Source organism: Trichechus manatus, unplaced genomic scaffold, assembly GCF_000243295.1.
Source record: "Trichechus manatus latirostris isolate Lorelei unplaced genomic scaffold, TriManLat1.0 scaffold00085, whole genome shotgun sequence".
Taxonomy (NCBI): domain Eukaryota; kingdom Metazoa; phylum Chordata; class Mammalia; order Sirenia; family Trichechidae; genus Trichechus; species Trichechus manatus.
Window position 1 is genome coordinate 4363785 of NW_004444021.1, and position 18591 is coordinate 4382375.

Below are 18591 nucleotides of genomic sequence, written 5' to 3' on the forward strand. Positions count from 1 at the left end.
TTCATGAGAAACTATTTGTTCTGTAAGCCTTCACCTGAAGTACAATAAAAAAAAAAATTAAGTTTATAATTTTGCTTTCCTCTCCCCCTAGATACCTAATCTGACTCACACAGACAGAATCACATACACTTTGAAGTTCTCTCTGAAATGTCCTTCTCCCTGAATGAAGTAAGCAAACAATCATCATAGCTGAGAGGCCACTTCTCATCACACATGTTCCAAAGAATTGTATCTAGTAAACTTAATTAACTTAGTTAATTTCTTCAGTTGTCTTGGCATATTTTATGTAGGCTCATTTTGAGTGTTTTTGTTTATTGTTAATCTCTCCAACTTTCTCTTGCCTGTACGTTTTACTCTTGCCTTTCTCTTAGCACCTCCACCCAAGGCCACTAAACCAGGACAAGTTCTGTGGATATTATAGTTTCCAGTACTAAAGTGATTTGGGACTATCACTTTTTGGTAATCCCAGGGAGTGGATGGAAGTAAGGAAGAATAAGGGGCTATGTCAGTTTGGGGATGTGAGATGGGTCTGTGTCCTAGGCCTTACAAGGCATGCAGCTTTTATATGTCAATGTCCCAGGCAATGGTAAGCACCAGGATTTTATGCCTCTGCATCTCCACAAGCTTTAAATGCCCCACTTGGCATGTATTCCTTCCATGTGCAGGACATGGAGTTCCTGCTACCATTGCTTTTATGGATTGAATTGTGTCTTCTCAAAGTACGTATTATAAATGCTAACTCCTATACCTGTGGTGAAAGATCCCTGGTGACACAGCTAGTTAAGTGCTTAGCTGTTAACCCAAGGGTCGGTGATTCAAACCCACTAGCCACTCCATGGGAGAGAGATGTGGCAGTCTGCTTCCTTAAAGATTATAGCCTTGGAAACCCTAACAGACAGTTCTATTCTGTCCTATAGAGTCGCAGTAAGTCGAAATCAACAGGTTTGGTTTTTGGATTGGTAGTAGTTGTAATCCCATTTGGGAATGGATTTTTTGTTATGTTAATGAAGCAGTATTAGTGTAGGGTGTGTTTTAAGTCAATCTCTTTTGAGATATAAAAACAGCAGATTAGCCAGCAAGCTAGTAAGCAAGCACCCACAGCGGGGTAGATACATGCTATGTGATCCTCAAGGAATCTAGGAGTAGAAGCTGAAAAGAGATGAAGACCTTCCCCTAGAGCAAACAGAGAGAGAGAGACTTCACCTAGAACCGGTGCCCTAAATTTGGACTTCTAGCCTTCTAAACTATGAGAAAATAAATTTCTGTTCATTAAAGCCACCCACTGGTAGTATTTCTGCTATAGCAGCACTAGATAACTGAGACAATTGCCTTCTGCTAGACAAGCATTCAGCTGACCTACGGCTTCAGCCCCAGTCATTGCTTTGCATTTCTGTTCCATTTCTGGTCCATAGAGATGTTAATCTTCCTTGTTTGTATGTTTAATTTTATAAAATGATTTTCTCTTTTTATAAATTACCTATCATTGCTACATCATTGCAGTTCCTGTGAATCAAAACAAGGCTTTCCATGTCTTCTTGACCAGAAGCCTCAAGATTAATCATTAAAAGAATTTTCACAACATTAAAAATACTTGAAATACATTTTAAAAGTTAAACTTTGGTTGTGTTTCATGTCACATAAAGTGAAATAAAGATTTGCATATTTTCCAATGAACACTGTAAACATTTTCTCAGAAAAAATGTAATTTAACATTACTTATCCACATAACTAATGGGGTTATTAATATTTCCACACTTTATGCAGTATGTGATCTGGGGCCTGGCAGATAGTTGTCAAACAGGTTAAGTGCAAACATTTGTTCCCTTTGAATTATGGGCTACAGATTTCTAGTCACCAAACTGTTCCTCTTCTTTCACTTGACTAATGACTGAATATGTATCTAAAGATATTATCGATTTATCAGATACTACCCTAAAAGTAGGCACTGTATTATAAATGAATGCAAGTTTTAAACATGGGTAAACAGTTACCACTAATGGCACTAATGCATCATAAAGCTCTCGGAGACACTATTCTACAGCTGCTGCCAAATTCTTCCTTAAAAAAAATTTCAACTAATTATTTATCAGTAAAATAAAAATTGCCTTGAAAACAAAGCTTCCGAAAGAGAGATTCATTTAATACTAAATCTGATTTAAATGGCCTCTCCCAGGTCTTACAAAAAATAAAAATAATAATAAAAAAAGAGAAAACAGCAATTTAAATACATTGAGATAGAGCTTGAGGCTTTCAAAAATCCTAAGCATTCAATTTACAATTTTAAAGGCGTTCATTTTCCATAGCACTTGTCTGGGTGACGCACCTTTGAAAGGACTTTCTGGCTGCTGGTCCTAGAGACGTGATGTAAACCCAACTGCTGCAAGAAAATGAGCTTAATGGACTTCGCCCTCCTTGGGAAAGTTGATCCATGAATTTCTTTGGAAAGCAAATTGAATTCTTTCCTAACTTCTAAAAAACAAAAATTAGCACGAGGCTGGCATTGTATGTTTACATTTAGAGCTGACATCATATGAAACTTGAGTTCAATTGGCAAAAACTTAGAAAACACTCCTCAGACAGCACTTAACGGTTTACAAATATTTATTTCTTGTTCATCTAAGTTGATGTAAATAGAAATTGTATGTACTAGTACAGACAATTTATGTAGTGCATACTGGCAGATTCATGTTATAGTTAAAGAGACACATTGTCAGTGGTCTTTGCAGCTTGCCACCAGATGATAAAATATCTCATGGCTTACAATCAGTGCAAAGAAATAATATGCACATGCTGTTATGGACCCAGCCAAGCAAATAGAAGGATGCCATACAGACAAGAATACTCCAGTATAGTACTCTAGCTTAGACCTAAGCCATTTAAACACAAACATAACATTCAATTCATAATGCAAAACATAATATAAAGCTATCCACCCAAGAAAAAAAATAAAATAAACATACCAGCTTAAATAACACGGCTACAATCAAAAAAGTGTTCATGGAAAATCTATTATTTATATCTGATTCAAATGCAACAGTTGTTGGCCTGAAAAATGAGGCACTTCTTTGGGAAAAGGAACTCAATGTGATATTCTGCTGCAAGGGAAAACAAAAACATCTACTCCTAATTGTCATCCTAACTGTGGTGCTTTCTCCTGGTATGTCAAATATCTGTACAATACTGAGTGCTTTTCTCAATATACTTGTCAGGTTAATTATGTCAAAAGGCAATTCATTTTTAAGGACAACAGCTGTTGTGTTGAGTTTCATGCTTAACACCAACACTCAAAACAATTTATTTTATTTTACAATTTTTACAAATGTTTATAATCACTATGAAGATTTACAAAATCCTATACCGTATAGCAAATATTAAACACTCGGTAAAAATATCCTAAATATTTAACTGATTTTAGAAAGGAAAAAAACTAAAATATATGTGGAATTGCCTTTTACTGAACAGGCAAAGACTTTCTGTTCCCTTTTTGCTAGAGTGCTTATCAGTGACCATTTCTGCTTTTAATCCCTGTTTCTCCGAGTGGATAGCTTTGCACGGAAATATCCAGTAATAGACACAAAAGAAGAAATTTAGCAATGCTGAATGACAGACACAGAAGAGGCCTCACAAATCATCAAGTAAAATTCCTTCAAGTTGTAAACCTTCCTGCAGACAAATCCCTGTCTCCCTCAGCAGCTCATGGAGCAACTTAGTGGTGAAGAGGAAGCATACATTGTTTAATGTAGAGACTCACTCTTCTCACAGGCTCTCTCCCTACACGGAGAACAACATAGAGGAGGGCACTCTATGGAGGTGCCCTTAGACAATACGAGTAGTTATGATTCTTTCTCAGCTGTGTGTTCCTAGGAGGCACGTTTTCTCTCCTTCACCAAGTTAATGTCTGAGGAAAATGTGGTTGGGTCGGAAGTGAACTCTTAGTTTCTCCAAATCTTGCAGATGACTGTATACTCCTCTCGAGTTGAAGGAGGAGAGGATCAATCTGTTCAATTCATTTGTGAGTTTCAAAGTCCAGGCATTTCTTAAAGGAGAGGCTGAATTTGAATTCTAATCCTACACAGAACGAAAGACTGGGAATATGCTTTTGTGGTGTTTTCAGATTCTCAAAAAGGACAGAGGAACATAGGTTGCTTATTTTTTGAGAGGGCAGTGGAGATTTGTCTTGTGTGTGTGTGGTGGGGGAATGAAAACGAAAGCTGTGAGACATATCTGTGGAAACTGCCTTTTCTCTGTCTTTACCCCTTTTCTTTCTACTTTCCTAGTTCTTTTAAGTTACTAAAGGAAGGTAGTAAGACATTTAAAAAAAATTTAGTGTTCTTCCCGAATTGTGGACCTGAGACCTCAAGGTTTTGTCAGGCTTCTTTCCAAACAGCATTTTCAGAAGCTTTTTTAGGCTGGATTTATTTTTTCAGAATCAATTTTAGAATTTTATGTAAAATATTTATTTTCTGGTTAATAGTCATCTCATTTTTATCACTTTGTATGTGTGCTTAATCCTGAAGACTCATATCATAAAAATGTTATTTTTCCTCAGCCTTATCATTTCAGTTACTAAGTATTTTAGTTTAAAAGTGACATTATTATTAACTGCTTGTATGTGTTATTGAGATTAAAATAACTACTTATACCATATCTGCCTTACTCTTTTTAAAAATTTGGATACAGGAGAAAATCCTGTTTTACCCTCTCTTGTGTTAATTGAAGAATATTTTGAATAAATTGTGTTTTATTGATGCATCTGTTCACTTTGAGTATTTCTGACATAACTTTGGTAAGGACCCAGTAATCTATGTTTATGGTTCTGTTTCTTCAGATTGGACAAATTTTTACTAAAATGCAGTTTGTTTGTTTTTTAACTTTCAATAGAGGCAGCAATGACCTCTGGTAGATTTATAGGTAAATAGCATGTGGGTTTTGCAGAGGATGTTAATTTTCAGTATACTTGTATTCTAAAGATCTGTTAGATCTTGGGGGCTTATCTGAATGAACTTCTTAAACTTTCTTAAAACATTTATATATCTGTTGATTTTAGAATGAAATTGCAAGCTATTAGGAGTTATCCGCACTTTAACTTTCTTAATTATGTAGCCTATAAACTAACTTTCAAAACTAAAATAAATATTATTTAAAATTAACATTTAAAATAAATATAATTGTCATGGGTAATCCACATGATTTTAATTTTTTAATTTAAATGAAAACATCTCATAACAAAATTTTATATCTTAAAAAGGCAGTGGGCTCAACATTTAAAGTATGAGAAGGAAAGAATTCAGGAAACAAACACCCTCAAAATAAAAACTTCTGATAATATTTATAAGAGCAAAGTAAAAATGCTGTAAAGATCTTTGTAGTTAACTGAACTCATGGAACTGTTTTATTTGTTAGTGTAATAGAGAGAGAAAAAATTAATTTCTGAGAGTAAAATCATTTAATTTTTTTTCCAAAAATAAAATATTATATTTATGGAATATCTTTTTGCTTTCTGGGAAATTATTTAGAAGGCTTAAAAGTTTAAGTTTTAATAGAGCTTCGCTGCTAGAATCTCTTCACTGTTGCTATGTGAGATAATAAATCATCCATAAACAAATTATCTCCATCTTAAAATATTAAATAAGCATTAATATATATATTTTTAATTTCAGTTAGTTTGTTTCTGAACATGCAGTAGATGTATCTACTGAGAAACTGCTTTCATCTCTTTATTAGAGGAAAAAAGATGACATTGGAATACATGTTTTCTACCACAAGAGGGTAGCAAAAAAATTTTAGCTCGAGTTCTAATTATTATTCCATGTGTTTTGACATTCTTTGATATCTTACTGGGAAGTAACCTTAGTTTCATTCTTTCACACTGGAGTGAAATTTTAGAAGAATATTTTCATTTGTGAAACAAAAGTATTATGAATGTGGTTTAGTGAATGTTTTATGAAGGGGCACAAACCTCAGGGTGACCATATTTTTCCTCTCAGGTTTACAACAATCACAACACGCTTCGTAAAAACGCATGGCTTAGATGACACTAATACAATAATTACTAAAAAGTACAGACAGTTCACATGAGAATGTTAAAGTATCTGATATTTTGCATAATTTACATAATGGTAGAAAGGAAAAGTTCAGAAACACTAAAAGTGTCTATTTTTTTCTGTGAATGTGAAATTCTCTATTTTTTTAATGTTCCAATATTTGTAATTCTTCTAAGTGTAAAATAATAATAGCCATAGAAAAGCAGGCAAAGTACTCAAAACTACAGCTATGGTAATTTTTTCATAAATATAACATGAAACCATTTAAGCAATACACTTGTTTTACAAATTAATTTTATGTGATATCTTACCATTCAAATGAATATGTAGAATAATTTACCATAACACATTTACAGCCATTTCTGTATTACAGAAACCTATTTTAAGTAATGCAAAGAAGTTAGATGATATCTCATAACTTTTTAAAGTTCCAAATAGAAATTCTTCAAAAGCCAGTAGATGGTTTCACCCCATTAGGAGTCCAGCGTGTGCCTGGGCAGGCGATAGTGCTCAGGTTTGGAACGGAGCTTCTTTTCCTGTGGGTTGGCATACTTCCACTTGGAGGGTGACATTTTAAGCTTTTTCCTCTTCTTATCTGTGCACCATACCTTTTCACAGTACTCTTCCACTCTCTGAAAGTTGCTATAACCAATCAGCTGCAAGAATTCCTTGTACCATGGTTTTACTCCCTGTGGGATGCTGCTCTGGACAGGACAAGGCATCTTGTGAGGCCCGTCCTCCTCATAGTCTTTGTTAAACATTTCCTCTACTCTCTCCTCTTCCACTACTTCCAAGGTGATTTTACGGACGGTATGGACAAAACTGTGCTCGATTGTCTGACAAAAATAGATCCCAGCATCTGTTTTGCGTATCCTTAGGAAGAGTAACCCAAGGTCCATCTTAACCACTCTGTCATCTGTCTTCACCTGCAACAAGAAAGTAAATGGTATTGGAGTATTAAAGAGACAAGAAACCAAACACTAACACACAGCCCTTTTCACTATCTATCTCAACTGTTATAATTTTCATTTTTACATAATGCAAACCTGCAAGTCATATACACAAAGATGCTAAGTAATTAAATAAGGTCTGTGTGTGTCTGTGTCCGTGTGTCCTTGAACTTATGATGCACAAGTTCGAGGTCATTTTATATCAATATTATTAATAAGAAAGTGAGAGAACTTTCTCCCTAATGATTTCAGTGAATCATCAGGAAAAAAAATCCATTTCAGTATAGCACTCAAAGTTAGAATGAAATGAAGATTTCTTGAATTTGGTTTTTGACATCTGTTTTTGAATGGACAGAGCAAGTGTCATCTGCCACGTTAGTTCAGGGATTATTACACCTTCCCGATAAAACTGACTCAGTGGCAATGTGGTTTATCACATAGCAGGTACTGAAGAGCAGGTACTTTTTCTATATTCATTCTTATAGCTAGAAACAAACTTATATGTGTTTGCATGTGGCCTAGGACCTTATAACAATGGTATAAAAATAATTCACAGTATGCTGGAACACTTGCCCTATGAGAATACAAAAGAAAAGCAATATTTATCTTTGTCAGTATAAAAGGAGTATAGAGAAAACAACTACAGCCATCTTAGAAGCAAAAGCCATTAGCTACAAGTTGTGTTTTTGTCCCAGTGGTTGGCCCTGGTCAGGCCTCCAGGCTCAACTCTTCCTGGCCTTGATCAAACTGGGCATGGCCACAGATGAGGCCTCAATACATAGTTACAATGCAATCATGTGTGAAAATGGTCATTTATATAGTTTGTGGAGAATGTGACAAAATGGCACTGGTGGTGGAGTAAGACATTTTACGTCAAATAGGAATGTTAGTTCTAAGTTACAAGGCCCCAAAAAGGCAAGCTTTCGCCATTTAAGGTAATTAATTCTCTGCAGCTGCTGGTTACATGCTTGGGGAGATAAAAGAGGTTCAAAAAAATGCTTTCTGAGGCTTCCCTTGACCTGGCAGGACCACACCTTGAAATGTAGAATGCTATAGCCATTGATTTGAGAAGTTGCCGAGCAGGAAATCAGGAAGACCCCCAAAACAATCCTCACTAGACGGAAACATTCTTATATCTATTGATATGTTTTTCTGAGACTATATCCTTAGCTTCTTCCATAGCCAACTGTGACTCTTAATGGCAACGACTTGTGTCACTGTGCTCATTTTCAGCAAGTCTCCACGCCAGGCCTCTGCAGTCTTCTCTTCCACTAACTGCTTTCTCCATAAAGCCACCATTTACTGAATCATAACTATGATGGCACCATGCCACTGATGACATTGATTCTGAAGCATAGAGTCCAACTTTTTTGAATTTGTGTCTGCATTTGACATTGATGACCCTCCCTCCTGAAACGTCTTTTCTGTCCTGGTTTTCTTCTTGGTTCCTTCTTGGTTTCTTCTCCAGGTATTTTGTTCTTTCTAAGACACAATCCTCCAACTTTCACTGATCTCATTTCATTTGTCTCCACATGAATAACTCTTCTATTTCCTTGTTTCAACCAACTTCCGTAGATGGGGCCTCTTACACATGGACCTATGACACAGCCTCTTACATAACCTATTGTTTTGCATTTCCTGTTAATTACAAAACATTGACTGGGACTTACATGGTCCTTCATTATCTACAATCCAGTGTCTTTCCATAAAAATGGCTCAATTATTCAGATAAACCAAAAAAAAAAAAAAATCAAAAACACTGTCGAGTTGATTCTGACTCATAGTGACCCTATAGGACAGAGTAGAACTACCCCATAGGGCTTCCAAAGGACGGTTAGCAGCCTAAACTCTGGAACAGTTCAGTGCAGTGTTTCCAAACTAGGGTTGGGGAACGGAAACATTTCTAGAGATCAATAAGTTTTCTGTAACGAATTCTTAGTTTACTATTTATTTTCATGATTCCACCCACTGCCGTTAAGTCAATTCTGATTCACAGGTATCCTACAGGATGAGTAGAACTGCCCCACAGGGTTTCCAAGGCTGTAAATCTTTACAGAAGCAGACTGTCATATCTTTCTCCTGCTGAGGGGTTGGTGGATTCAAACCACAGACTTTTGATTAGCAGTCGATTCCTTTAACCACTGTGTCACCAGGGCTCCTTATTCTCAATGATAATCAACATAAATTAATAACCTATATTTAAGAGCATATGGCATGATCTCCATACTAACCTCAATATTAGTATTTGTGTTTATCATAGAGTTTGAACCACTTTCAAAGCTTTAATAGTTTCCAGCTGCTGAGAAGATGGATTTAATATATTAATGATATGTTCCAGCCAAATGAAAACCAAACAACATCCCTATGTAGTAATATACATAAAAAGTTTTGAAGTCATTTAAATAAAGTGTCATCTCATGGCACATAGTGCTATAGGCAGAAGTTTTATACGGGTGTGTGTGCACATGTATACACACACACGCGCGCGCAGTCTGTACCCCATATTCATGGAGATATCTTATTTCAGAAAAAAAAATGACACATTAAACATTTTAATGATTTGTAGATTTTTTTAAATATTTTATTTGTAAATTTATTTTGAGTAGAGTTGAGTAAAAACTATAAGCATGAGGAATATATTTCTTGTTTCATTATTGTAAAACTAATGAACATTTTAATATATGTCATGCTAGCAGTCCAAGAAGAGTTTTCACTTTTAAGGGCCAGGTGGTGGGGACAAGCCATACATTAAAAAACCAATGGACGTCGAGTCAATTCTGACTCATGGTGACCCCTGTGTGTCAGAATAGAAATGTGCTCCATAGAATTATCAATGGCTAATTTTTTGGAAGTAGACCACCAGATCTTTCTCATGAGGTGCCTCTGGATCGACTTGAAATGCCAACCTTTCAGTTAATAGCCAAGTGCACCAACAGAATCAAATCTTCCTCCTCAGAACTCCCCCACTGCTATCTGTCCCCTGAATTGCCATCCTATTTCCCACTTTTGGGCCTCTAGTCTTATTCCTTCTTTCCTTTTCTTAGTGAACTACTTCCCATCATCTCACTGGGCACCAATTCATTTTTTAAAAAATTCCTTCCAGACGTAGCTAAACTTTCACTTCCTTTATAAAGACTTTACAGCTCCAGCCCATAAAGGTCTTTTGTTTTCTTTTGTAGCTCAATAGCATTCATATTTGTAGCACAAATGTGATATTTCTATTCCTCTTATAATTATTTTTCCGTGAAAGTTTCATCTCTTTAACCACATAAGTTTCTTAAGGCCAAACGCCTATAGCCTAATTCTTATGAATATTCCAAAATGAGTGGAATTCTCAGAATACAGTGAAAAATAAAAGCATATTAATTTGTTCATAATGCACAAATATGCAAGGCAATGGGATATACCAATCACGATATAACCAAGTTATTCACTTCTCTGTAAATCCAATAGGATTTGGATAGAGAGGAGATGAGACTTCAGTAGCAGTTAGCAACTGAGGAAAGAGAGCCAATATACATACGTGTAGGAAAAGCAATTCTAGGACGTTGCCTTCGCCTGAAAAGAATCTGCACGCAAACATCCTCACAGAATATGACCTTTGTTCTTCCTCTATTTGTCTCTTGAGACAGTAGATAATACATACATAAAAAGTATACATACATATGAAAGTCACCTAGCCTGGTTTCTGGCATATAGAAAGCACTTAAGGAAAGTGTTTTAAAACGAAACAAGAAGCAAACATGAAAAAAAAAGAAATTAGTACAAATCCTTGGTCACTGGAATTAGAGGTGCTTTTTTTTTTTATTCCGAAACTGGCATAAAAAGCAGGTATTTCTTTTGTAATCAGAAAGCTGAGTTTGAGAAACACTGCATTATGAGTATGTAAAATCCAGACCAGTGCAAAGATGTAGAAACATGACAATTACAATGGGAATTGTCTACATTTGCACATATTAGAAGTAGTGTCTGTCTCAGAACTTTGGTTTTCCTTCCTGGTTATAGCAAATCCACATTATAAAGTCAGAAATAAAATCTGTTTTAACTCTCAGTCTGGAGGGCTGTATACTATGGCAGACTAAATCACATTGAAAGTTAAATGTATCTTCCATGGACTATGAATATCTAAAAATAAAAAATGACTTGGAAATTTGTATTTGAAGTCCTTCCACAATTTAATCTTTCTACGTTAACAGGGGTACCTCAAACATCACATCTTGATTATAGAATTGTTTTCATCCAGCTGTGCTTTCTCTACGTCTGCACACCAGATTTCCTTGGTCAAGAAGATGATACATAATACATCATTCCTATCAATTATTCTTACAGGCAATCTTTATAACTACAGAATTTCTAACAGAAAATGTTTTTAATATTCTTAGCTATAAAGATTGATTCAGTATGTTTCATAATGTCAAATTTAAAAAAAAGAAAAGTAATTGAACAAAGAACCCTGCACATCTGGTAGCTGGTCAGGAAGAAGTGATTTCCGTGTGTATCAGCCATATGGTTCCACACTTTTCATAGGAAAGGGACAGATACAGGCCTTGAATTGGTATAAGTCATACAATATTTAATAATGAAATCAGTTTTGCTAGTTAAGAAATAAAGACCAACAATGTGTATATTTATTCGTTACTTTGCTTGTTTATCTGGCCCACTTTATATACAAAAAGTATTTGGTTGACTTAGAGGAAAAATATCTAGTATGACAACATAAAAATAAAAAAAGTCTTTATTAAAAACACTTTTCAATAAGCGCATGATATGTAATAGGGATGTTAACCCAGTAGGGACAGGATGAATTGCTTAATAGCTAGTTTCAGGAAACCTGTGACACTATATGGAGAATGAATACAGTTGTATTTATAGCTCAGATGAATTAAAGATCTAAATGTAGAAAACAAAAATTATTTCTCATAGAAAATGTTGGGAAGAAAGATATAAATAAGAACTCAAAACCATACAGTGAATTTTTTCTTATATATTCAAATTCACCAACTATGTCAAAGAAGAAATTTCAAACATCTGAATTCAAGAAATAAATACTCTTACAAGTGAGCAAAAAAAGAAATAAAAGAGAAGAAAATGGGGAAAATATATAATTAGGCACTTCAGAAAAAGAGAAACCCAAATGGTTAATTAGTATGCAAGTTAACATTCAGCCTTAGTAGTAATCTTAGAAATGCAACTTAAAACAAGATATCACCTTATACTCAGAAGTAAGGCAAAAATTAGAAAAATTAGACAATACCAAATATTGGTGAGGATGCATGGTAATGGAAATCCACACGAACTGCTTTGGGAGTATAAATGGTGCAGAAATTCTGGAGAGCAAGCTGACAAAAATCACAGAAATGAAGGATGCTGCTGGATAATAATCCAGGAAGTTGCACTCAGATCTATAGAGTTATTCACAGAGATGATCATTAAAGATGGGATTGTGGGAGATAATGGCATTCTGGGTGTTCACTCTTGGGGGATAAATTAAGAGCAAAGATGCATGCTATGGGATGCTAAGTAGCAGTCAGAAGCAATGAAACAGAGACACACACAGCAACACAGATAAACCTTAAAAACAGTGTTGAGTTTAAAAAGTTTGAACGCAGAAATGCATACCATAAGATAGTGCAGAAACTACCATAATTGGATACAAACTCAAGGCTAAATTGTCTAGTGACCAAAGAAAAGAGGAAACTGTGATAAATTCTAAGATTCAAAATGTCTCGAAAATATAAAGGAAAAAAAATTATTATTTAGGAGAGTACAACTTTTCCTGGCACTGTGACCTGAAACATCTCTCCTGTGTTCTTATGAAATGAAAGGGAGATGTGCTAACAACACCACCACAATAAGTACGTTTCTTAACGCCATATTCTCAGTGTAGGGTGAGGAACAAGGGATATCATTCCTGATGTCAGATGGATCATAGCTGAAAGCAGAGAATAACAGAAAGATGTTTAGCTGTGTTTTATTGACTATGCAAAGGCATTCGACTGTGTGAATCATAGCAAAGTATGGATACCTTTGCAAAGAATGTGAATTCCAGAACATTTAACTGTGCTCATGAGGAAGCTGTACATAGACCAAGAGGCAGTTGTTTGAGCAAAATAAGGGGATACTGTATGGTTTAAACTCAGGAAAGGTGTGTGTCAGAGTTGTATCCTTTCACCATACTTATTCAATCTGTATGCTGAAAAATAATCTGAGAAACCGGACTATATGGAGAAAAATGCAGCATCAGGGTTGGAGGAAGACTCATTAACAACCTGCAGTATGCTGATGACACAACCTTGCTTGCTGAAAGTGAAGAGGACTTGAAGCACTTATTGATGAAGATCAAAGACACAGCCTTCAGTATGGATTACACCTCAACATAAAGAAAACAAAAATCCTCACAATTGGACCAATAAGCGACATTATGATAAATGGAGAAAATATTGATGCTGTTAAGGATTTCATTTTCCTTGTGTTTTGGTGAAGAATACTGAGTATACCATGGACTGCCAGAAGAACACCACAAATCTGTCTTGGAAGAAGTCCAGCCAGAATGCTCATTAGAAGCAAGGATGGCAAGATTTCATCTCACATAATTTGGACATGTTATCAGGAGGGACCAGTCCCTGGAGAAGGACATCATGTTTGGTAAAGTAGAGGGTCAGCGAAAAAGAGGAGACCCTCAGCAAGATAGACTGACATAGTGGCTACAATAATGAGCTCAAGCATAACAATGATTATGCGGGTGGCACAGGACCGGGTAGTGTTTCGTTCTGTTGTACATAGGGTTGCTATGAGCCGGAACCAACTCGACAGCACCTAAGAACAACAACAGGGTGAGGACAAGATTTCCAAATGCAGCTCAATATAAGTTATTCTATGTGGGGCTTAGGGAGAGAGAGAGCCCTGGTTGTGCAAAGGTTAAGAGCTCACTTGCTCACCAGGAGGTTAGCAATTTGAATCCACCAGCTGCTCCTTGGAAACCCTACGGGGTGGTTCTACTCTGTCCTGTAGGGTTGCCATGAGTCACAATCTACTAGATGCCAATGGGTTTGGTTTGGTCTTTTTTAGATACACAGTTCTTTGCTGGTATATCTTTAGACAGATGTACACTTTTTTATAATCTAGATTATATGAACTATAATTTGCACGAGAGCAAGAGAAATTGGAAAGCATGGGGAGGTAGGATTTTTGTGCATCTCATATATTATGTACCTGATGCATAACCAATATTACCTTGTTTAATCAGGTGCCCATAGTCAGAGTGGTCTCAGTATGATGAGATAATCGATCCATATCTGATCCCATAGCTTTTCAAGATCTAAGAAGGTATGTTTAATTTTCAGAGAAATTCAGTATTCTTTGGAAAATTAATAGAGAGTTCCATCTCAACATCTAGATCTATTTCTATTCTTAGGACCACAAAGTTCCTTTATATTTTCCATTAACTGTTGACCTTTTGGTTAGCAGCCGTAGCTCGTAACCACTATGCCATTAAGGTTTCCATTAATAAAATAGGAACTGTTTATTCCATTGCGAAGGAATAAAAATGAAATTAATGGACTATACTGTTAATTATCCCAGAATTTAAAAATGTTTGGAATATATGACATTACAAAAATATGCTTTTCAGGACTACAAAATCAGAATTCTGAAATTTATCTGTTGTAAAGAGTTGCTATTTTACAAAAGATGGGCATTTTATATTTTAATAGACTGAAAGAGACATCAAAACTACTAAACAGATGTTTCAAATAAGGCAAAGAGTTCATGCACTTTATGTTATAAAAACAAAACAAACAAAGATATAATATTCATGTGGAACAAAGCCCAATACTTTCAGTACATGCGTATAAAGACAAAAATGTAAACTTATGGCTGTCATTGATCCCTTAGGCTTCCTGTCATGGGTTTGCTTTGGTGCAGGTCAGGAAAATATGAGTCATCTAGCAAACACGACAACAGAATAAGGATGGGCTCTTCCTAATTCTCCTAGTTTTGATGATATAACTGCAATATTAAAAGGTTTAATTTGTTTACTCCATTTTTCTTTGTTTTGTTTTTATAAAAAGAAGCTGTCTCCTTCATAATGCACTGAATCATCAATACAATTACCCTTTATTTAGACTGTACAAATTCAGCATGGAATCAATCAACCCTAAGTTATGTGGAAGGAGCTGCTGATTGATAAATTTACCAGGCATCAGTCTCTTAGATTTCTCACCAGTATTAATTGACTTTGATGAATTTCTCCTACTCAGTAGGTGGTCCAAAGGCAGAACTGAGTAGTGACGTTTGGCATAGAGTAAAAAAGAATTGAAAGAGTGAAGTGTAATTGAAATTTTGGAGTATTGATATCAACTTACATTCTCTCTTGAATGTTCTATAATAAACATACACATGTAAGCATTATTTAAGCATCCTATACATTACATGCAATTAGCTATTTTAGAGTAAGGTATTTCATTTTTTTAAGACACAAAACACATATTTTCCCTTAAACAAAGAATCCACAATGGAGTCGAAAGGGGAGGTCAACAAAGATCAAGAGGAAAATAATGTCTCCATGCTTTCCAATGGGATCTTTAAATTATAATGCTGGTCTTATGGACTGGTGGCTTGCTTGCCTGCATTGCACCACTCTGGGCATAGTCATGGAGAACGTTGTATGTTTTGGGAATGCCCCCAAGTTTCCCCAAAATCCCAAGGGAATGATGTATGTTTATTCAGCTCATTCCCAGAAGCCAATCTTGTTTTCAGTTTCTTTGGGATATAGAGTTTGTTTTTTATCAAAGCCCAAAAGAACAATGTTCAAAAAAATGAACTTCAAGAAATCGCTCGAATTGTTTGGTTGTATTGAAAATGGTTTGCAATGGAATTTTAGCGCCCAGTATAGGATGAAGTCTTACCTAGTCATGAAAAGATATTTTTTTATTTTTCAAAAAACATCTCTATATTCTTCAGAATATCTCTATATTCTTCACAATAATACTCATTTAATAAGGCTTGACTTGTATACGCATTTTCATTTAAGCCTTTAAGTCAGGGTCAACAAACATTCTTGATCTGGCCACTGCCTACCTTTCCATCCTCATTTCCTGCTATGAATCTACAGAGACCATATTGTTTCTCACCTCCATCACACATGCTTATGCCATTTTCTCTGATAGTAAATTTCTACTCATCCTTTCAGAAATGCCACAAATCTTTTCCCTATTGTCCTTCACACTAACTCGGTATCCAGCTTCTTGGTTGGGATGGTTTTCTTTTCCCTTGGTTTCAAAAGAACTTATAATGTATTTACAATGAACAAAATAAATTAAAAGTCACTGTTTACATTTCTGTCTTTACCACAAGACTGCAAGCTACACAAGAGCTAGGACTATGGTTTAGTCACCACCTATTAAAGTAGGCTCCCAGTGAATGTTTATTGCATTGAACAACAACAATTGCAGATACTTAAACAGTATAGAAGAGAGCAGAAGGTTGAAGAAGGATTCAGTCTGAGATGTTAAACAGCTGTCAGGTTTCACAATAAAAACCGTAGATTATACACACAAATCACATTGCTACTATGTGTATGAGGCAGCCAATTGCACGCCATTTAGCCTTGAAGGTATAGAGCACATTAAGGGTTAATTTTGTGTGTTTGAACATTAGATTTATACCTCAATCTCCCTGACACCTCAATGAATATCTGCTTCCACACTTATCTCCACTATATTTTTAATATAATATTATTAATACAATAGCCAATCTTTTAAAAACCAAATGCTGACCATGTCACTGTTCTGTTGAAAACTGTTCAATGGCTTTCTGTTTAATTCAGAGCAAACCAAAGCCCTTAACGATGAACTTCAAGGCCCTGCATGAGCCAGCTTTCTACCTCTCTGACCATAGTCTACTAGTCTTGTTATTACTCATTCCCTTCCATCCACAGTGCCCTCCTCTCTGGTGTTCTTTGAATATGTCAGGTGCACAACTACCTCAGGGCCTTTGTACCAGCTGCACAACTACCTCAGGGCCTTTGCATTGGCTGTTCTCTCTGCTCAGAAGGTTCTTCTCCCAGATGGTCACATGACTTATTCCCTCCCATCTTTCAGATGTTTTTGCAAATGTCACTTTTCTTGGTGATCTTTTTATAGCGAGACCTTCCATGACCACCCCATTTTAAATTGCAACCTGTCCCTGGAAGGGAAACCCTGGTGGTGTAGTGGTTAAGAGCTATGTCTGCTAACCAAAAGGTCGGCAGTTCGAATCCACCAGACACTACTTGGAAACTCTACAGGGCAGATCTACTCTGTCCTATAGGGTCGCTATGAGTTGGAATCAACTTGACAGCAACAGTACAGTACGCCCTGCAAGTAACATCTCCTGTATTTTTCTATCATTAACTGACATATTAAGTACTGTTCTTATTTAGCTTTTTATTATCGTATTTCTCTGTTCTCCAGAATGTAAGTTCTATGAAAGCAGGACATAGTAGGTGCTTAATAAATACGTTTCAGATGAATGGATAGAATATACCTTTAGTTAAAAACTTAAGAAAATGAGGTACAGAACTTTGAGTTTTATATCTACATAGAGTTAAATGATAGAAGATGCTTGGTGTGATATAGAAGCCCTCTTCTTCTACCCACAGGTCATAGAGTAGAAACTTTAAAAGGCAATTTGAAACAAGGAATACAGTATATAACAATGACTCATGCTATCAGCGTTTAGAGTAGGGGCTGTTCTAATCATAGGCAGGTTCTCAGATGTCTAAACATGAGGAGTAGTGACCGTGTCACGAAGGCTGCAACAGCATGCTTCACTAAACCCTGACGGAAAATGAAAATATACAAGGATCAAATTGACATTAGGAGTGTTTTTCAGAAATCGAATTCCAGAATTTCTTCTATGAACAGTTTTCTGTTTGTCCCATATCCCAGGACATCTGAAACTGTATTTAGAATTCTGACTTCAGAAGGTGGTGTGGTTTACTAGAAAGATCTTAGAGACCTGGATTTGAATTCTACTTTACTAGCTATGAGAAACCAGGGGAGATATTAAACATTCTGCCTCAGTTACCTATAAACCAAAATGTTTTTAGAACAAAATGATATAATCTATTAAAAAAAAAAAAAAGTAGCATAGTCCTTGGTACTTAGACAATGAATAAATGTGAGGCAGCACAGTCCTGGGGTCTCCTGAGTTCAAATCTTGGCTCTATCATTAACCTTGAAAACCAGATGACTTTCTGAGTTTTATTTTCTACATTTACAAGATGAAAATAATTATACTCAATATGCTTGCTGTGAGATCTAGAAATAATAAGGTAGTGCAACTGTCATAGTTCCTGGGTGTATGGTAGGTGCACATTAAAGAATAGCTAAGTCTTTTTTTTTTTTTTCTCCCTCACAATATCACAATAACTGATGCACATCATAATTAACCAGGTCATCAAGTCAAGGGAAACTGGTCCCTTATGAAGTACCTTCCATGGGTGTTGACTGTGAATGCAAGTAAATGAAATCCTTGAAAACTTCAATATTTTCTCCATTTATCATGATGTTGCTTATTGGTCCAGTTGCCAGGATTTTTGTTTTCTTTATGTTCAG

General features: G+C 35.7%; 1 protein-coding gene across 1 annotated transcript in view; it reads right to left on the reverse strand.

Annotated features, from left to right (window-relative positions):
- Positions 1-6358: 6358 nt before the first annotated feature.
- The window catches only part of SEMA3E (semaphorin 3E), a 118645-nt gene continuing 106412 nt past the window's right edge, over positions 6359-18591 (reverse strand). Inside the window, exon 16 of the mRNA XM_023736043.1 lies at positions 6359-6970. Coding sequence (XP_023591811.1) covers positions 6518-6970 — 453 coding nt within the window. The 3' untranslated portion in view covers positions 6359-6517. The remainder of the gene's footprint in view (positions 6971-18591) is intronic.